Source organism: Cloeon dipterum, chromosome X (genome assembly GCF_949628265.1).
Source record: "Cloeon dipterum chromosome X, ieCloDipt1.1, whole genome shotgun sequence".
NCBI lineage: Eukaryota > Metazoa > Arthropoda > Insecta > Ephemeroptera > Baetidae > Cloeon > Cloeon dipterum.
This window is the reverse complement of record NC_088790.1, coordinates 32370108-32390744: the sequence shown is the minus strand read 5'-3', so window position 1 is coordinate 32390744 and position 20637 is coordinate 32370108. Positions and strand designations below refer to the sequence as shown.

The 20637-nt window shown below is 38.9% G+C and overlaps 2 protein-coding genes and 1 pseudogene across 2 annotated transcripts; all 3 read left to right on the top strand.

The window, feature by feature from the left end:
- Nucleotides 1-1266: 1266 nt before the first annotated feature.
- LOC135945761 (ras-like GTP-binding protein Rho1) lies at nucleotides 1267-2005 on the top strand (annotated as a pseudogene).
- A 12606-nt stretch (nucleotides 2006-14611) lies between these two features.
- On the top strand, nucleotides 14612-16728 carry LOC135946405 (uncharacterized). The gene is made up of 6 exons (XM_065494615.1): nucleotides 14612-14641; nucleotides 15044-15163; nucleotides 15215-15370; nucleotides 15805-15966; nucleotides 16157-16295; nucleotides 16359-16728. The coding sequence occupies exons 1-6, from the start codon at nucleotides 14612-14614 to the stop codon at nucleotides 16607-16609; spliced, it is 858 nt and encodes a 285-aa protein (XP_065350687.1). The 3' UTR covers nucleotides 16610-16728.
- An 854-nt stretch (nucleotides 16729-17582) lies between these two features.
- Nucleotides 17583-20629, top strand: LOC135946484 (protein YIPF6). The gene is made up of 7 exons (XM_065494709.1): nucleotides 17583-17791; nucleotides 17848-17976; nucleotides 18027-18105; nucleotides 18157-18199; nucleotides 18348-18476; nucleotides 19342-19499; nucleotides 20262-20629. Exons 1-7 carry the CDS (start codon nucleotides 17771-17773, stop codon nucleotides 20375-20377), a joined length of 675 nt encoding a protein of 224 aa, XP_065350781.1. The 5' UTR covers nucleotides 17583-17770; the 3' UTR covers nucleotides 20378-20629.
- The last annotated feature ends 8 nt before the right edge of the window (nucleotides 20630-20637 follow it).

Below are 20637 nucleotides of genomic sequence, written 5' to 3'. Positions count from 1 at the left end.
TCTCCAGTTTCGAACGAAGGTGGATGGGATGAAGAATTCCGCAAGTCATTAACGCTCAAGTGCATCCGCTACCTGCCCAATCTAACTCTTTTGGGAGACCCCGATTATTTTGTGGACATGTTGCAGACTTGCCTGAACTATCAATCCTTGGTTAACTCCAAAGAGAGTAAACTGACACGAATTGAGATCCTCGTGCACAGATATATCCGAAAGAAAGCGCTCACAAAATTCCCTCACGTCATACATTTGCGTGTACGTTTTACAGTTTATTTGGGCTGTTACTTCAATGAAAAGTAATTATTATTTCTTTGCAGATCAAGTTTGTTGAAGACCCATCTTTAAGAGCATATCAATTGCCCGGACTTTTGGAATTCCAGCATTTGACTCAACTGGTCATGAGTGACTTGGACATTAATTATCATGTCTATTTGAAGCGATTCCTTCTGGTCTACGGAGAATGCATGAAAATCCTGATTCTCGAATTTAGATATCATCCGATCAATTTCGTCTTGCTTTTTAACATGTTCTGCTGCAGCTCTTGTCGTAATCTTGAATTGCTAACTATGACCAACTTAGACGTCCATCCAAGCGTGGTGCATCCACAGATTGATCAAATCTCTTGCGAGTCGCTTAAACATCTGGAGTTGCATTTCGTTTCCGAACAGTTGTGAGTATAAATTTTGTTGACTCTCACTGCATATTAATAAACTAATATTGTATATACACAGCTCTAATTTAACGTATGTTCATCTCTCCGTAATCTTGTCGGTGCCAAACCTGAATAAAGTGAGGCTGTTTGGAGTTCCTACCACATTTAATGAATTATGGGAAACGATGCTTTTGGTCACCAGGCGTTCTATCCTGAAAAAAGTCACTCATTTCTTGCTGGAACTCTCCAACGGGCAAATGGTTGAGGGCGAACTTTTCGCACGCACCAAATGCTGTGAGACTATCGAAAAAGAATTGCTTTCCTGTAAGGAGGGTGAGGAGGTGTTCGTACAAGTCAAACAATTGACGCTCCAGCATGAACCTCAGCCATAAAATGTTTTGGAGTTTCTCAATAAAATTCAATGAACTTTGAAATAGATTCCGAAGCTTTTAATTAATCGGAATAATCCTATACCTGTGTGTTGTATGAGTTTAGACCAACGCTTTCGTTATCTCTGTTATTTATCCTTTTTATCAAAGAAACATTTTCATTCACTTACTCATGCTATAGCTGATAAGAGACGCGGGAGAGCCACATTATTATTTGATATGTTTCCACTCTAGTAAATCCACCCATCGGATCGGTCGCGTCCTTTTTGCAGGGGTGCACAAGGTGAGACGTATGCATGTGTATTGGTCCAGCTAAAGACCAAACATGGCGGCAGTCCGCAAGAAGCTGGTCATAGTCGGCGACGGTGCCTGCGGAAAGACGTGCCTGCTGGTCGTCGGCAACAAAAGGGCCAGTTTCCCGAGGTGTCGCCCACCATTTTCGGGAATTACGTGGCCGACATCGAGGTGGACGGCAAACAGGTGGAGCTGGACTTGTTGGACACGGCCGGGCAGGATGATTACGACAGACTAAGGCCGCTCTCGTATGCAGACACGGACGTCATCCTCGTGTGCTTCTCGATCGACTCGCCGGACTCGTTGGCGAACATCTCCGAGAAGTGGACCCCCGAGGTGAAGCACTTCTGCCCCAACGTGCCCATCGTCCTAGTAGGCAACAAAAAGGACCTGCGCAACGACCCTGACACCATCAAGGAGTTGGCCAAGAGGAAGCAGGAGGCCGTCAAGACCGAAGAGGGCCGCGTCATGGCCGAGAAAATCAACGCGTTCGACTACCTCGAGTGCTCGGCCAAGAGCAACGAGGGTGTGCCCCAGGTGTTTGAAACGGCTGCACGGGCAGCCTTGCAGAAGAAGGAGAAGAAGAGTAAAAAGTGCTTTCTCCTGTAATCTTCTTCTCGTCTCTTTAAACTACTACAAAAACGAAAACAAAGAAACCATTTGTTTCATTTCAATCTAGCCCTCCTCTGCGATACCATATTATTATCTCATTCTTAAAAAGTGAATCACACTTAGCGTCATTATAGCAGATAAGGAAAATATTTGATGCCATTCTCATAGATAAAGAAAAATTTTAGACGCGATTCGTTGCAATTATCAAAAACACACGCTTAACTTTTGTCAATTTTACTATAAAAAAATAAAACCAACAATCTTGAGCAACCAAAAACAAAGTATAATTATTAAAAAATAAATTGTTTTGAAGATTTCGGTTCAAAACAGACAATTTTACCTATTTTAGCTAAGTTTCTCTTTTAGGATACTTTAACTACGATCTGCAAAGAGATATTTCAGCTAATAAACTTATAATATCTTTCAGCTGGAAATAACGTCAATATAATTAGGAAAATAGTTGAAATTATATGGATTGCTGCATTTCGCTCTGTCAGATTTTCTGAATTTTATAATTCCTGTCATTCCGTCTATAGAAATGCGGTTCGTTTTTATGCATGAAGGTAATTTCTGGTAGTCCAGGCTTGATACCTGATTGTTGTGGAGGGGAATTTTCTCTCCTCTGCTGCATCTAAAGCTAAGCAAAGGTTCTCCGCGTCAATTCTTATCTCACCACCTCCGAGAGAAGAAGAAGTGTTGTTTGTGCGTTGTCGTAGCAATCGAGTTTCTCCAGCATGTAAGTTAACCTGGTTTTTTAATTGTATTTGCAAATGCTTCTCATTACAATAAAAGATTATTTATGCGTCAATAATTCACGTTTGTCATTAAAATTAATTAATGTGTATTAAATTAATAGGAAAATGCTGGAATCTTTTCGTTGCATTCTTTCTTTCTTCGCATAATTTCTCAAATGCCACACTATTTTTCTAAGGAATTCTTTAAATTCTACACTTGCATTGTAATTTTCAGCAAACTGCCTAAAGCTGTGGATAAAAATGGAACAAAGTGACTCGTCCTCAACTAATCCAGAAAGTGGATTGAACTGGCAGCGTAAAAGAATTTACAGAAATTAAAATTTTTATTTGAATTGTATCTGCATTTGTAATAATAAGCTTTTTAATTTGCAGCTGCTCTTTCACCCGATGAGGAGTTTGAGAATATACTGAAGAATTTGTTAGATGGTACAATGAAAAAAACAAATGAACAAAAAATTAAAATTCTGGAAAAATGGTTTCCAAAGTTAACCAAAATTAACTTCGCCAAAGTCATGGATTTATTTCCTGGAGATTATCACATGGTTAAAACAAATGTGAGCATAATTTTTACATTTCTGGGTTCATTTTTTAACGTTTTGTTTGACCGTAGTTGCTGCTGTCAGTTGCATCGAAAGCAACAAACATGTCCGACTTCCAAATCATGGAGGGATCTGCAAATATTACTTTGAGGAGAATGAGCGAGGAATTGGTCAGTGCTATTGCTGAAATGACCAAGTTGGAGGTCCTCAAGGTCCGACACTACTTCTCGATTTCCTTCTCCTCTCTCATGGAACTGAGTGGAAAGCTACCCTCGCTGAAGAAACTCTACTTCAATATTGAAGCTGAGCCCAATTTCACAATCGGCGACCCAGAAATCTTTCAGAAGAGTTTTGGGAGTTTGAATTCCTTCCTGTTTACTCCAGTTTCGAACGAAGGTGGATGGGATGAAGAATTCCGGAAGTCATTAACGCTCAAGTGCGTCCGCTACCTGCCCAATCTAAGTCTTTTGGGAGGCGGGTATTTTGTGGACATGTTGCCTACTCTCTTGGACTATCAATCCTTGGCTGCATGCAAAGAGAGTAAACTGAAACAATTTGCGATCCACGTGGACAAAAATATCCCAGAGAACACGTTCTCAAAATTCCCTTTCGTCGAACATTTGCAAGTGCGTTAATATTGATTAATGCTGTTTCTTCAATTGAAACGTTTTTGTTTTATTGCAGGTCGAGTGGGACAAACATAATCAACCGTCTGAAGGATATCAGATACCTGGACTTTTGGAATTTCAGAATCTAAATCATATTGTCATGTTTAACTTGGGCACTGGGTATTCTGTCTATTTGAAGCAATTCCTTGATGTCTACGGAAAGCGCCTGCAAAGCCTGATTATCCGATTTACATCGCATCCGATCGATTTCATTTTGCTTTTTAACATGATCTGCTGCAGCTCTTATCGCAATCTTGATCAGCTTTTTATGGGGAAATTAGACGTCCGACCCTTCACGCTACATGAAAAGAGCCTTGTTTGCAATCTGGACTGCGTGGCGCATCAACATTTTGGTAAAGTCTCTTGCGAATCGCTTAAACAGCTGGATTTGGAGTTCAATTCCGTGCAGTCGTGAGTAAATTTGTTGACTCACTGCTAAATACATTAATGAATATTACACAGCTCTAATCAAACGTATGTCCATCTCTCCAAAATCCTGTCGGTGCGCCGAATCTGGAGAAAGTGAAGCTCATTAGAGTTCCTACCACTCTTAATGAATTATGGAAAACGATGGTTTCGGTCATAAAGCGGAAGATCCTGAAAAAAGTTACTCGTTTTGAGCTGGAACTTTCCAACGAGCAAATTATTGAGGGCGAACTCATCGCACGCACCAAATGCTGCAAGACTATCGAAAACGAATTATTGCTTTCTGGCAAGAAGGAGTTGTTCGTACAAGTCAAACAATTGACCACCTCTGAAGAACCTCAGTCATAAAATGTTTTAGAATTTCTCAATAAAATCGAATGAAGTGAATAGTTTGAAAAATATCCTGCAGTTTTTTATTTATCAGAAAAACCTTGCGTCTTAAAAAGTCAACACTTTATTACTTTTTTGAATAATTATTTTTCTGATTAAAAACAACAATTTTTACATTTTTTTGTGAAATGCAGGAAATATGTTGAAATTTCTCACCCCTCTCGACTCATTTTACGCTTTTAATTTAAAAGAATAACGAAAGAAAGAATAAATATGTGCAGCTTTACGCGAGATTTATTATATCCTCAGCAGTTACCCTGAGAATTTGAACTTGAGCAGGTAGATATAAAGAAATTAAGAATTATTTGTTGCGTATCTGTGAAGCTCTCGTTTGAAAGTCAAGTTTAGAAGAGAAAATATTCGATTTAAAACTGAAACTTTTCCAAATTTGGCGATTTCTCAACACCGCCGACTATTTTGATGCCACGTGGTTTTAATTTTGTAATAATTCAACGGGTTAACGGAATTTACGGATAAGAATTGGAGTGGAATACCCTCTGGGTGCAGGGGAGGAGAGAAAAGGAAGAATGTGCTGGCAAGCTTGGAATACCAGAAATTTGTTTCCTTTTAGCAATTCCGACCTTCTTCTCTTTTCTAACAACGAAATGCATGTCTATATAGACTGGAATGCCAGGAATTATTAAATTGAGAAAATCTGACAGCCACGAATGCAGAAATAAGGCTTGCATTTCTCACGAAAATCTCAACTATTTACTTGATCATCGTGTTCAAACTGCAATATTATAAATTTGAAACCTGAAATTCGAGGGTATTTAAAGAGAAACTTGGCTTAAATAGGTAAAATTGTTTGAAATATTTTTTTTACAACGTAATGAACTCAAAATCGCTATCAAATTGCCATATTTTTTATTTTTTCAGGATTTAATATGTGAGAATATTTGAGAAATTGTTTTGAAAAAAAGATATTTATGAATGAAATATTTATTAAACACCAAAAGGTGTACAACAGACATAAAATACAGAGTAATTAAATCACATATCAATGCTCGTTTTTGCTTTGGCGGCTTGGCACAACGTCAGATTGTTCTTAACACATTCAAAAAAATAGTAAAAGTTAATTTGTTTAATGTCACAGAATTTGCACTCGCAGTCCTCACTCGCGCAGGAGTGATAGGTCAATTTATTACAGATCAAATAGTGAAAACCGTGACAAGCGTGTCTCGTGAACATATGTCTGTTAATAAACATGGCTCCCTTCCAATTTTGGTTGACCATGGCGGGGTTGACGAAAAACCCCGGGTCGATTTCGGAGGCCTTAAAATCCTTAAAAAGATATTTATCAGTATCAATTATTAATCACGTGCTGCAGTAAACAACAACTTATAAAAGTTTTTGTATTAAAATGAAGAGTAAATAAAATACAACAAAACATTCACTTTGAGAGGAAATTTATTAAAATTTGCCAAATTTAATCTTGAATTTTACTCTATCATTATAATATTGCAGTTCGAACGTGATGAACAGGTAAATCGTTGAAATTTTATATCCTGCTAAATAATGCATTTTGCGCCGTCAGATTTTCTGAATTGCAGCACGTTCATAATTCCTGGCGTTCTTTCTCTATAGATATGCGGTTCGATTTTAAGCAGGAGTAAAAGTTGGAATTGCTATACGAGAAGAAAATTTCTAGAATTCCAGGGCTTGTCATTTCCCCCTCACTACCTGAGATTGATGTGGAGGGGAACTTTCTCCCCTCCCCTGCATTTAAGGCCAAGCAAGGCTTTCGCGATCCACTCCAATTCTTATCTCATCACCCTCGAGAGAAGAAAGGTCCTCCGTGCGCACAACCTCACAATTTCCCCAGCACGTAAGCTTACCTGGGTTTTTATTAATATTTGCAAAACTACGATCTATATACAAAAGATAATTTATACAAATTCAAGTTTATCGTGAAAATTAATCTATATAGTCAAGTAATAGGAAAATGCTGGAATTTAGTTGCATTCTTTCTTTCTTCGCATTTCTCAAATACCACACTAATTTTTCTTGTGAATTCCATAAATTCTACACTTGCATTGTAATTTTCAGCAAATTACCTAAAGCTGTGGATTGAAATGGAACAAAATGGTTCGTCCTCAACTAATCCAGAAAATGGATTGAACGGGCAGCGTAAGAATTTACAGAAATTCCATATTTGACTCTGTTGAAGAATTTTATTTCTTATTTAAAACATTTATCTATTTAATTTGCAGCTGCTCTTTCACCCGATGAGGAGTTTGAGAATAAACTGAAGAATTTGTTAGATGGTAAAATGAAAAAAACAAACAAACAAAAAATTAAGATTCTGGAAAAACGGTTTCCAAAGTTAACCAAAATTAACTTCGCCAAAGTCATGGATTTATTTCCTGGAGATTATAACGAGCTTAAAACAAATGTGAGCATAATTTTTACATTTCTGGGTTCATTTTTTAACGTTTTGTTTGACCGTAGTTGCTGCTGTCAGTTGCATCGAAAGCAACAAACATGTCCGACTTCCAAATCGTCATGGATGGATCTTCAAATATTACTTCGAGGAGGATGAGCGAGGAAATGGTCAGTGCTATTGCTGAAATGACCAAGTTGGAGGTCCTCAAGGTTGAGCACTACTTCTCGATTTCCTTCTCCTCTCTCATGGAACTGTGTGGAAAGCTACCCTCGCTGAAGAAACTCTTCTTCAATATCGAAGCTGAGCCCAATTTCACAATCGGCGACCCAGAAATCTTTCAGAAGATTTTTGGCAGTTTGAATACCTTCATGTTTTTTCCAGTTTCGAACGAAGAAGGATTGAAAGTTGATTTCCGGAAGTCATTAGAGCTCAAGTGCATCCGCTACCTGCCCAATCTAAGTTTTTTGGGAGACTTCTGTTTTGTGGACATGTTGCCTACTCTCTTGGACTATCAATCCTTGGCTGCATGCAAACAGAGTAAACTGAAACTATTTGCGATCCACGTGGACAAAAATATCCCAGAGAATACGTTCTCAAAATTCCCTTACGTCGAACATTTGCAAGTGCGTTAATATTGATTAATGCTGTTATACTTCAATTGAAACGTTTTTGTTTTATTGCAGGTCGAGTGGGACGAAACAAATCAACCGTCTGGAGAATATCAGATACCTGGACTATTGGAATTTAAGAATCTAAAGCATCTTGTCATGATTAACTTGGGCACTGAGTATTCTCTCTATTTGAAGCAATTCCTTGATGTCTACGGAAAGCGCCTGCAAAGCCTGATTATCCGATTTACATCGCACCCGATCGATTTCAATATGCTTTTTAACATGATCTGCTGCAGCTCTTATCGCAATCTTGATCAGCTACGTATGGCGAAATTAGACGTCCAACCCTTCACGGTCATGACGGTAAAAGGAAAGAGCGTTGTTTGCAATCTGGACTGCGTGGCGCATAAACATTTTGGTAAAGTCTCTTGCAAATCGCTCAAAAAGCTGGATTTGGAGTTCGCTATCGAGCAGTCGTGAGTAAATTTGTTGACTCACTGCTAAATACATTAATGAATATTTCACAGCTCTAATCCAACGTATGTTCATCTCTCCAAAATCCTGTCGGTGCCGAATCTGGAGAAAGTGAAGCTCATTAGAGTTCCTACCACTCTTGATGAATTATGGGAAACGATGGTTTCGGTCATAAAGCGGAAGATCCTGAAAAAAGTCACTCACTTCCAGCTGGAACTTTTCAACAAGCAAGTTACTGAGGGCGAACTCATCTCACGCACCAAATGCTGCGAGACTATCGAAAACGAATTGATTTCTGGCAAGAAGGAGTTCGTAAAAGTCAAACAATTGATCACCATTGTAAGACCCTCAGTCATAAAATGTTTGAGAAATTCTCAATAAAATTGAATGAAGCGAATAGTTTGAAAAAATCCTGCAGTTTTTTTTATTTATTAGAAAAACTTTTCGTCTTGAAGTCAACGTTTTACAATCCATTTGAAAAATTCTTGATTTTTATTCTTTTATCTGTTTAAAAACCACAATTCTTCACATTCTTTATTAAATGCAGGAAATTTGTTGATAGTTTTCACCTCATCTTGCTTATAATTTAAAGGAAATAAATATAATATGTAACACTGCGCGAGATTTAATATATCCTCAGCAGGCACCCTGAGAATTTGATTTTGAGCAGGTGAAAATATAAGGAATTCGAATTATTTTTGTTGCTCAGAAAAGTGCAAAGATATGTTCCGTTTGACGGGAATGCCAAGAAATTTTGGAATTCCTGAACAGTACGAATTCCACTTATTTGTCTCTCCTATAGCTACTGCACCTTAAATCGTAAAGCGTACTGTCAGTTAGCTGAGCCGAGCGTGGAGATCAGAGCTATATTTTTTATTGAGAGCTCAGTTCAATATCCAGAAGTTGGAAGCATGCAGCGTAAGTAGTTCTTTAAACCACAAACTTTGAATAAAAACATCTTGGTCGCGGTAACTGTTTTTTGTGTCTATTTGATACGCTTAAAATATTTTTCACATCAGATTTAGAGGCGATAATATTCGATTTACAGCTGAAACTTTTCCCAATTTGCTCTTTGCCGATTTGGTCAAGGAATTGTTCAACAATGCAGATCATCAAGATGATTCCTATATAAAAGATGCTCTGAAAAAGGCAGTTTCTCCCGAGATTACGGAAATAGACTTTGCCTCAGTCATGGATTTATTTCCTGAAAACCACCCTCAAATAGTAGAAGTAAGTATCTAAAATTATCAACTATTTTATTAAAAAATAGCTATTATGCCCGCAGGTGTTTGAGTCGATCACACGTCGTGCATCAAAAATATTAATTTTGAAAATCACGGAAGGATTGCTGGCCGAGCGAATTTTGAACTGCATGAGCATGGACGCGGAAATGGTCAGGGCAATTGGCAGGATGAGCCGGTTGATAATCCTCAAGGTCCAACGCTTCTCCCTTCCCTTATCCGAACTAATCGATCTGTGCGGAAATCTACCCTTGCTGAAGATTCTCTATTTCAAAATAGAACCTGAGCCAGAGTTTGAAGTCTACGACACAGAAACCTTCGAGCAGAGTTTGAGGAATTTGGAAATCTTCCAATTTTCTCCAGTTTCAAACGACGGAAGATTGAATGCTAAATTTCGGCGAATGCTGACGCTCGAGTGCATCAGCTGCCTTCCCAATCTCAGAATTTTGGGAGACCCTGATGATGAGTGCTTTTTGGACATGTTGCCAACTTGCTTGGAGAATAATGAACATTCTGAAGACGAATGGATCAGTAAATTGTCTCACTTGACGCTTTTCCTGGAAGAAAATGTGCCTGAGAACGCGCTCAACAAATTCCCTGACGTCCAAAAACTGCAAGTACGTTTGAATTTATTTTGTTTGTTACTTCAATTGCAAATTAAAATTTTTTGATTGCAGATCTGGCTGGAAAATAATCAAGATTTTACAGGACTTTTGGAATTCCAGAATTTAACTGAGCTCATCATAAGTAACTTGGGCATAAACTATTCTCACTATATTCAGCGCTTCCTTGAGGTCTACGGAATTCGCCTGACACGCCTCATTCTCAATTTTCAATCGCGTCCCATCAATTTCATCTGGCTTTTCAACATGATTTGCTGCAACAATCTTGACAGTCTTCAAGAGCTAGTTATGTGCAAACTGGACATCCAACTGCCACCGATGACGGTGAATGGGCAGTGTGTTTGCCAGCCAGGCTGCCAGGCGCCTGTCGAGATAGGTCAACTTTCTTGCGAATCGCTTAAAAAGCTGCAGTTGGAGTTTGCTCCCAAGAAGACGTGAGTGAATTTTGCTGACCCACTCTCATAATCTCTAATGACGTACATTTTACAGCTTTACTCAAGCGTATGTTCATCTCTCGAAAATCCTGTCGTTGCCGAATCTGGAGAAAGTGAGGCTGATTAGAGTCCCAACCACTCTGGATGAATTGTGGGAAACGATGATTTTGGTCACAGAGCGGAAAATCCTGAAAAAAGTCACAAATTTCGAGCTGGAACTCTTCGACGAGCAAATTATCGAAAATGAAGTCATCGCACGCGCCAGATGCTGTCAGACCATCAAAGATAAATTACTGTCCAATATTGAGGAAGAAGAGAAGTTCGTAGATGTCAGAATATTTGACGCTCTAGCAGATATTTAGTCGTAAAAATAAAAATTCAATACTATTTATTCAAGTTTTACCTTGAAAAGAATCTTGAAGTTTATTTTATCGAAAAAAATATCCTTAAATCAGTTTCAAATCGCATCTTTTGACTAGGCGAGAAGAAAAATTGTACAGATTTTACACTTTCAGAACAAAAACCACATTGTTCACATTTTTTGTGATATGCAGAAAGTGTTGGAAGAAATAAGCAACATATTTTACGCGAGTTTTACTATCCTCAGCAAGCATCCGGAGAATTTGGGTTTGAGCAGGTGAAAAGAATTTATATTGCTCACTGTCAGAAAAATGCAAAAATTGTAGCGTTTGACAAAAATGTCTGGAAATTCTTGAATTCCTGAACTAACGCATTTCCCTCATTTGTCTCTCCCCTCTACTGTACGCCCTGAACGAGAAGTAAGGAGAGTAAAGGTAGGAGATGCGAATAAACAGCCAGAGTCACCAAAAGAGGGGAAGGGGTGGGGGTGAACGTCGCTTGTTCGCTGGTTGTTCGCCCCCACCCCTTCCCCACTTTTGGTGACTCTGTCTGTTTATTCGCATCTCCTACCTTTTTACTCTCCTTAACGAGAAGCAAGGTTTTCTCTCATTAACTTATCACCTGCCGAGGGAAGAAGTCTTTCATTTACGCAACCTAAATAATCGATTCCAAAGCTGCATCATGCCACGTAAGTATTATCTCTTTAAGACACAGTGTGGATGCTAAATTTCTTGTTGGATTTTTGTACATTTCAAAACCAAAATTAAATTCCAGCTGTAATTTCCCCCGATGCGGTATTTGCCGATTTGGTCAAGGAATTGTTCAAGAATAGAGAAAATCAAGATGATTCCTATAGAAGAGAAGCTCTGGAAAAGGCAGTTTCCTCCGAGATTACGGAAATCAACTTTGCCCAAATCATGGATTTGTTTCCTGAAAACGACCCACAAATTATCGATGTAAGCGCATAATATGAATGAACCATTTTTTGACAAATAAAAATAATTATTATGCCCGCAGGTGTTTACATCGATCACACGTCGTGCATCAAACATATTAATTTTGGAAATAATGGAAGGAATGTTGCCAGAGCGAAATTTGAACTGCGTCAACATGAGCGAGGAAATGGTCGATGCTATTTCTGGAATGACCAATTTGATAATCCTCAAGGTCCAACGCTTCTCCCTTTCCTTATCAGAGCTAATCGATCTGTGCGGAAATCTATATACCCTTGCTGAAGATTCTCTATTTCAAAATAGAACCTGAGCCAGATTTTGAAGTCTACGACACAGAAACCTTCGAGCAGTGTTTTGGGAATTTGGAAATCTTCCAATTTTCTCCAGCTTCAAACGACGGAAGATTGAATACTAACTTTCGGCGAATGCTGACGCTCGAGTGCATCAGCTGCCTTACCAATCTCAAAATTTTGGGCGACCCTGATGAAAAGCACTTTTTGAACATGTTGCCAACTTGCCTAGAGACGAATACCGAAATGTACGAAGAAGAATGGAGTGAACTGACATTCTTGACGCTTTACTTGGACCGAAATGTTCCTGAGGGTGCGCTGAAAAAATTCCATCGCGTCCAAGATCTGCATGTAACTTTTAATTCTGCACCAGCAATCTTGAAAATAGAAAACCTGTTCTCCATTTTTACAGATCATATGGGATGCCGAAAAATATGATATTTCCGGACTGATGAAGTTCCAGAGATTGACGAGACTGACCTTGATCGACTTGAACGACTTGAGCTACATAGAAAAATTCCTAAGTTCCTACAGAGTGTTCCTGAAGAACCTAATTCTTAGCTTTAAACTGCCTTTACTGGTCGACTCCCTTGCAATTTGCTCCTTGGTTTTCAAGCTTACCAACTCTGCATGGTTGAAGAGGCTAATTTTACGCAACATTGACAGTTCAGCATTGCCATCGGACATAGAATTACCCGCTTGCAATTCACTTGAAGAGCTGGAATTGGAGTTTACTGCCAATTGGTATTATTTACACCTTTTCGCTTTTTATTCTACTAATTCTATATATTTTTTTTATTGCAGTACCCACAGAGACTCTTATATTTTCATTTCCGAGTTTCTGCGGTCGCGGCATTTAAAGATAGTGAAGCTGATCAGAGTTTCAACCACCGTTGAAGAATTGCAGCGCACCGCGAAATTGATCGAAAAGAGAAATATTCTCACAAGAGTCACTCATTTTGAGTTGCGACTCATCGAAAATGATTCGATTCATAATCAAAAAAACTATGCAACCCAAGAATGTGAGAACATTGAAAGAAATTTGCGTGCCTCCAGAAGGGGTGATGACGTTTCCATCGATGTACAAATATTGTGAGATTCCGCAGCCGTGAACAATTTTTTGTGACGAGATACTTTTTATCTCGCCATCTCTCTGGCTGATCTACTCGTATATGAATATTATATATTAATAATATGATGAATACAAATAAAAACCGCTAAAAACTTTTTAATAAATCAAATTTTAAGTAGTTTTCCCTGCGATATCAGACTCAATCCTGCTACTGCGTGCATTCTTCGCTTAAAATGATTTCTTTTGACGTGCTGAAAATCAAAATTGGTTCAGCCAATCGCCGTAGAATCGTGAAAAACTATATTTTGAAATATAAAATCTTTTCCGACGTTTCTATAAGCGAAAGGTAGCACTGGTTTTGGTTTTCAGAACGTCAAAAGAAAGAAAATTAAGTGAAAAATGCACAGAGTGAGAAGATTGAGTCTGAAATCGAAGCGGAAGTTATTTAAAATTAAATTTATTGCGCCACCTGTTAGCGGCTTCGAATTTGAGATTTTTGTTCCATAACTGTATTTAAAGCCTTAAATATTTCTAAAAAATCCAACAAATTTTTATAATTCAGATAAATGACCGAAAACGAAATCCATAATAAATATACAATACATTACGCGCATTTTAGGCGCATTTTTCTTTGCATCCCCAACGCAATAATTTTGGTAAATCGCTCAAATGTTTACGATGATATTCAGCGAATGTAAAGAATTAAGCAGAGAGGGAATATAAATTCTTGGAGTGAGTGCAACGGCCGTAAAGCTTATTGTTAGTCGGTAAAGCGCCTCAGTCAAGAATGAAGATTTAATCCATCGCCTCAAAACAACACCTTGGTTAGGCTGAATTTCTCCTTTCTGCCCTAATTGTCTTCAGGTAAGCTATTATAATTAGTAAAAAATGCAAAATTTAATTTCATCTAAAGAAACTGTCAGAGAAAATGGAGTCAGATAGAAGGAACAGCCGATTCTTCAGATTGCGCGTTGGGAGCAGCGATGCCTGCATTGCGCCAGCAGATGAAAATGCTCCAAACAATCTTCAAAGCAGGAGGCCGAGCGTTCGATTCGAGCAGGTTTTTAATTTTTTTTTTAAATTTTATTGCCAATAATCTGATCCTGTCAACGTGAAGGAGAACGAAATTCCTGCAAAGGTGAGGAAGAACAGCCAGGATTTAGGTCGCAGACCTTTGAAAAGCTTGAGCAACTCTGAGAAAAATTGGCTCGAGCAGCTGACAGTGAGCAACAAAGCAGGCTCGTCGTCCGCAAAGGCTGATTGTGAGAGCAAGGAACTGGAAGCGAGTCCAAGCTCCAATGTAATATTGTACCGAATATTTTAAATGGTTTTGCATTTTTATATCGTAATAGGATTCCGACTGCTTTGTCGATGCATCGGATGAATCATTTAATGGCAGCGTCGAGTCGAAAGGCCGAGCAAACTGCCTCAGAATATATGAAGAAATGATTCTCTATACTGAGCCCTACCTCAAGGTATATTTTGAAGCCGCCACCGTATACTTTCGTAATAAATTTATTTTTAAGATACTTCCGCTGTGATTTCTGACTTAAATCCTGTCACTGTGCATTCTTCACTTAATTTTCTTTCTTTTGACGTGCTGAAAACCAAAATCAGTCCATCCCATCCCCGTATAATCGTTGTAGAAGATTTTATATTTCAAAAAAATAGTTTTTCACGATTCTACGGCGATTGGCTTAACCGATTTTGGTTTTCAGCACACCAAAAGAAAGAAAATTAAGTGAAAAATGCATGGTAGCATGATTTGAGTCTAAAATTCCAGCGAAATCACCTTAAAATTTAATTTATAGCCAAAGTATTGGTGGCGCCATCTGTTGGTAGCTTCGAACACTTAGAACTTATAATTTTATGCACAGGACAGCATTGATCTTCATTTGCAAAGCTTTGCTGGAAGAGGAGTGGTGAAGATTTCCCACATTCCAAAGGCTGAGCAGAAAATCAGATCCACTGTCGTCGACTGGATCTTCGGAGTCGAGGTTGAATTAAATTAAAAGCTAAATTCGTATTAAATTTATAAATGATAATAGTGCTACTACAAGCTGCCCGATATGGTTTCCCACATTGCCATCCAAACCTTCGACCTAATCTTGCAGGCTTTGGAGGTGGACGAGAAGGATTTCCAGGTGGTTGGAGGAGCGGCCTTTTGGCTCGCTTCGAAATTGGACCAGAGCAAATCCATATCGGTATATTTTTTATTTTTAAATTAGAAGACCGTCTTTGAAGAAGTTTCTGAGTCCACTAATCGATTCCTGAGGGTCGAATTAGGTATAAAGGATGTTTTTTCAGTTATATAACGTGCGAACGCTTTTCCCGCCAAAACAATTTGAACGTATTTGTGAGAAGCGCGCATGCGTGAGAGCTGGTTTGAGCACTTGCAGAGAGACCGCCTGTACGAATGACTTCTTTGTCACATCCAGCCAGCTCTCACGCATGCGCAGTTCTCGCAAATACGTTTATCAAGTTTTGGCGGGAAAAAAGTTCGCACGTTATAGAACGGAAAAAACATCATTTTTTACCTAATTCGACCCTCAGGAATCGATTGGTGGGCTCAGAAACTACGTCAAAGATGTTTTTTTAAATTTAAAAACTCATTTCTAATATTGAATGATGAATTTAGAGCAAGCAAATGAAGAAATTGATCGGGAGCTCGTGCACCTTGCAGAGACTGAAAAGTGCGGAGGAAGTTGTGTTCAAAGTGCTCAACTACTGCCTGCCCAGGGACAGCGCCCTCAGCCTTCTCAACTACCAGCTGCACGTCCTCAAAATGGACCTTCATGTGGTAAAAACGCTTTACTTTTATTTTAATCGTGAGTGCTAGTCAAAAATTTAAATCTTTTACTGTGTGGTTGCTAAATTTAAGGGTTTTCCTAGTTTAATTCCGCGTTTTTCGATTGTTATGAAGAAAAATATTGTATTTAACCAGTTGAAAATCAATAAATTCAGTTCAAACCCCTTTTTTCTGCTTCAAGGACGAGGAGATTCGTATGATTGGGCAGTACGTCCTGGAAAGCAGCATGCTCATTTGGTCCCTGGCTGTCCGAAGTTACAGCTTCCTTGCCAGCATGTCTACAATGTGCGCCATTTTGCTGAGTGGACAAACCCTTCAGGGTAAAATAATCTCCTCCGTCATTTAAATATTTTAATAATTAACTGAATTTTATGCGTCTACAGACAAGTTTTGGGAGGAAAAGGCGAAGACTGATGTGACATTCCAGCCTCTGAGAGATACAAAAAAGGCCTCGAGCTTCATTCTCCGCAAGTTGATGGGCGTGCAGGAATACGGAAAGTCCAGCGGACACCTGTGGATCAAGTTCTCCTCCAGTGAAAAGCTGAGAGTTTCGCTCAACCCAAAACTATCAGCAGAAAACATCGGGAAAATCCTGAAAAGTGTTTTCTGCGAGGAAGGAAAATCTAGTGTCTAGGATTACTGTGAGATTAGAACAAAAAATATCAAGTGTACATATTTATATATTCAATTATTTGCCATCACATTTTAAGGGAATAGTTTTAAGCCACTGATCTGTAAATATTATTTAAATTTAAGTGATTTTAAAGATAAATGAACTATAATAGGAAATTAATCATTTATGAAGTTAATAAAGCGATAAAATAGTGCATTTTCTGGAATTATTATTGTGTTTAAGTCGACTTAACTGGAAGAAAGAGAGTGAATAAATTCTTCATTTTATAGCAAGGCGCATGCGCACGCGTGAGAATTTTAAGATTTGTTAACCGTTGGGCTAATCCCTTCTTTTAAAACAGTTAATTTTGGAAAGCAACCAATCAGGAGCGTGTCCCCTCCACCCAGCTGAGTAGCGAGAAAAGCGTTGCATGTGGAGGGGGAAGCAAAACGTGATTTTTTCCGCCACTTGCTGCCCCACCACTGCTCAACCGGCTGCAGAATTCACAGAATTCTTGGTTGCTCATCCGCCGCCATGTTTGAGCGAAAGTTTCGACTATGAGGGACAAGAATTGCCTACATTATGAATTTTTCTACCACGAATAGCTCTTAAGAGGCTGAAATATTAAAGAAATATCGGTTAAATGGTTGAAAATCGATTGAGAAGGGCCTTTTTTTTATCAAAGTGTGTCCCAAAGTTAAGCAATCGATGAGAGATGTGTTTTTGGCGGGCGGTTTTTATTTCATTTAACTATACCGGTACAAAATAATTCATCAAAAAGGTTAAGTTTTTATCAAGCAGTGAATTTCTTATCTCATTCTTTTAGTTTTTAATTTTATTTAAAAAATAAATCCATATATATCAGTAAACATTTATATTTTAGGATATTTATGCTGATTATCAATTAAAATAACGGAAAAGACCGGTTAGTTAGATTTAACCGGTATTTTTCATTCGCTCAACGCCACGCCCACCGCCCATATGACATCAAAACTTGATGACAGCCGAATCAGCAGGCGTAGAAAATGTTTACCTGCGCATTTTAGCGTAAAATCCAGGTTAATTCGCGTCTTCAGACCTGAGAAGTGTGCAGAAATTCTCGTGAGGCGTCGAACATTTCGAAATTCGTCCGGGATCAGGGACTAAACTCGCACAGACCAGTTTTCTTTCTTGCTTATCAGAATGAACAGCACCACCCTTGACGTAAGCAGTTTGTTTTCTTAATTAATCTGATTCTTTCACGTATACGCACAACGCAGCTGTACAACGATGGGGAGGAAATTCCGGAGAATCTGGAAGGGAACATGAGCGTTCCCAACTCGGGAACGGCGCAGGTCGAGGGAAATCTCGAGTTCAACACGCTCGACGAGCCAATTAAAACGACAGTGGTACCATTTTCGGCAGTGAAAATATTTTCGTCCTGATTGTTTGTTTGCAGATGAGGGACTTGAAGGCCGTCGGCGTCAAATTCCAAAGCGTTTTGTACCCGAAAGAGAAGAAAAGCCTCTTAAAAGAATGTGAGTAAATGTTTAATTTTCGAATTTAAATTAAAATTCTGCTTTTTTCAGGGGATTTGTGGGGTCCCTTGCTGCTGTGCACCTTCATGGCGATGTAAGTGTCTTTTCATACATTCAAATTAAATTTATAAACTTTTGCAATCGAATTTTAAAGAGGCCAAGTCAGGTATGTGGATTTAAACTACCCTGTTGGCTAGAAATGCTTTGTTTTTTGGCGGTGCTCTAATTAAAAATGATTACAGGATTCTGCAGGGCTCGAGTGACGATATCAACCACAACGACGGCGGGCCCGAGTTTGCTGAGGTGTTTGTCATTGTCTGGATCGGCGCCATGGTGGTTACCCTCAACTCCAAACTGCTCGGTGGAAACATGTAAGTTCGACTTCTGTATCATCCTGTGGTAAAAAGTCGCCAAAAGCGCGAATTTGGACGCAAAACCTGAGCACTCGACGCGTGGCAACGCGGAATGGTGGGATTTAACGTCAGAAATCAAATCAGACCCGTAGGCGAATTTAAAAATAAATAAAACAGGAAGCTTTAAAAATGCATAATTTGGATTTGTTCGCTGCGGTGGGGGTAGGCGGGGTGGATTTTATGCACATTTGACGCAGAATATTATGGCGAGTCTGAAAAACTTTGGTTTTTGACTCTACAACCCATAGGAGCCGAGTTATAAATTTTTAAAGTCCAAAAAACGATTTGTGACATTTAAAACTTTTGTTTTTGGGGCCCGAACGGGGCTCTATGGGCCCGACGGTGCTGATTTAAGTACCAATCAATGCCCCTTGGTCAGGAGCGTCCGCCCGTGTGCGATTTTATAAATTAGGACCATTTTTAAAATTATTATGAATTTTTTCGGCCAAATATTCAAAAAAGTAGAAATTTTTAAAAACCGGTTTTATTTTTATAAAAATTTGGCCGTTTGTCCGATCGTCAATTACGACCCCTCATTGGACAGGGCTCGGGAAGGGCTTTGACCTGAGATGCACAAACTACCTTTTTCAGGGTACCCCGACCTGAGATCCACCCTGAAGCCGGTTTTTAATGTTTTTTTAGCGATTTCAAGCACATTTGGCGATAGTCATTGATGATTTTTTACCTCTGTTTTTCACCGACCTTCCTCAGGTCGCAATTCCGCCGCCGAAGCGCCCGTTGGCCGTCCGCCACTTGTCGTTATTTTTTAAAATTTCTCGCTAAACTTATTTTTAATGGATTTTTGTTTTTATTTGCTTTCCAGCTCGTTCTTCCAAAGTGTGTGCGTGCTGGGCTACTGCTTGCTGCCGACTGTTCTCGCGCTGATTGCGTGCCGAATCATCCTGATGGCGACGCAGTCGACCACTCTCTTCATCCTCAGACTAATTGCCACGCTTACCGGCTTCGGATGGGCAACTTACGGTCAGTTCCACGAGCAATTGAATTTATTTATTTGAAAAGAAGGAAATATTTAATAATTTTGGTGGTGACAGGAAAACAGCCGCTCGGAGTATACATGATTGAGAATATCGAGAATATCTCAGGTTCTAATTGAGCTAGAGCATTGAAATTTGTGCCTAAAGATGCCTAATTGGATCGGCAACAACTTTTATATTTGAAACAATTTATTTGGAATTTTCCAAATTGGGTATTTTTTTAGTGTATTGAAAAATTTTGAAAATCTCGGAAATTTTTCATTTAATTTATTTCAAACTGTGGGATAAAATGTTCCTCTAAAGGTTTTTAACGTGCCTAGAAATTTTCAGGGTGGTCACCTTGACATTTTTTAAATACAAAGGGTCAAATGTTAAAAATGGTATTTTTTCACTCCGGAAAAAATTAAAAAATGCAGTTTGTTGATTTTTACGCTTGGAATTTGCTGAAAATCACCCCTGAGGTCGGACAAGACCATTAAACCAGGTCAGAAAAGAAACCCTGGCCTCAGGGTAGCTCTTGAGCGATCGATTTAATAAAATTCCCATTTCTTGGCCACTTTAACGCCACCTGACGGCTTCTGTAATGCTTTGATTAACAAAATCTGCCCACCGTTAAAAAGACAAAATCAAGGGCTTTGAGAAAATGTTTAGCTCGACCCTTTGGAAGCCACCAAGGGGCTCAGGGTGCACCCTGAAATGCCGAATATCGCGTTTTTAACCAAATAATTTTTTTTTAATTGTGTTGCAGCGTCGATTGTTTTTCTGGGCGACAGTCAGCCGTCGGACCGGAAAGCGCTGGCAGTGTATCCGATTTTCCTGTTCTACGCGTTCATCTCCTGGCTGGTGATCTCGCACTCAAACTAACAATTTTAATAAAAGAAAGAAAAGTGGTGTTTCACGAAGCGGCGGATTTTGGTGTGTCTGTGATACTTTTGACTCAAATGTCGGACTTTAGTGCACGCAGTGGTTTTGCCATAATTTAATAATATTCAATCCTTTCAGCTTTGCATTGCACAAATCACCGGAATTTCAGAGTGCCAGTCAAGTCTGCAACATTCCTCTTGTTGTATTAATTAATGAATTAATTAATCTAGGAATAAAATTATTAAAATAAAACTGCCAGT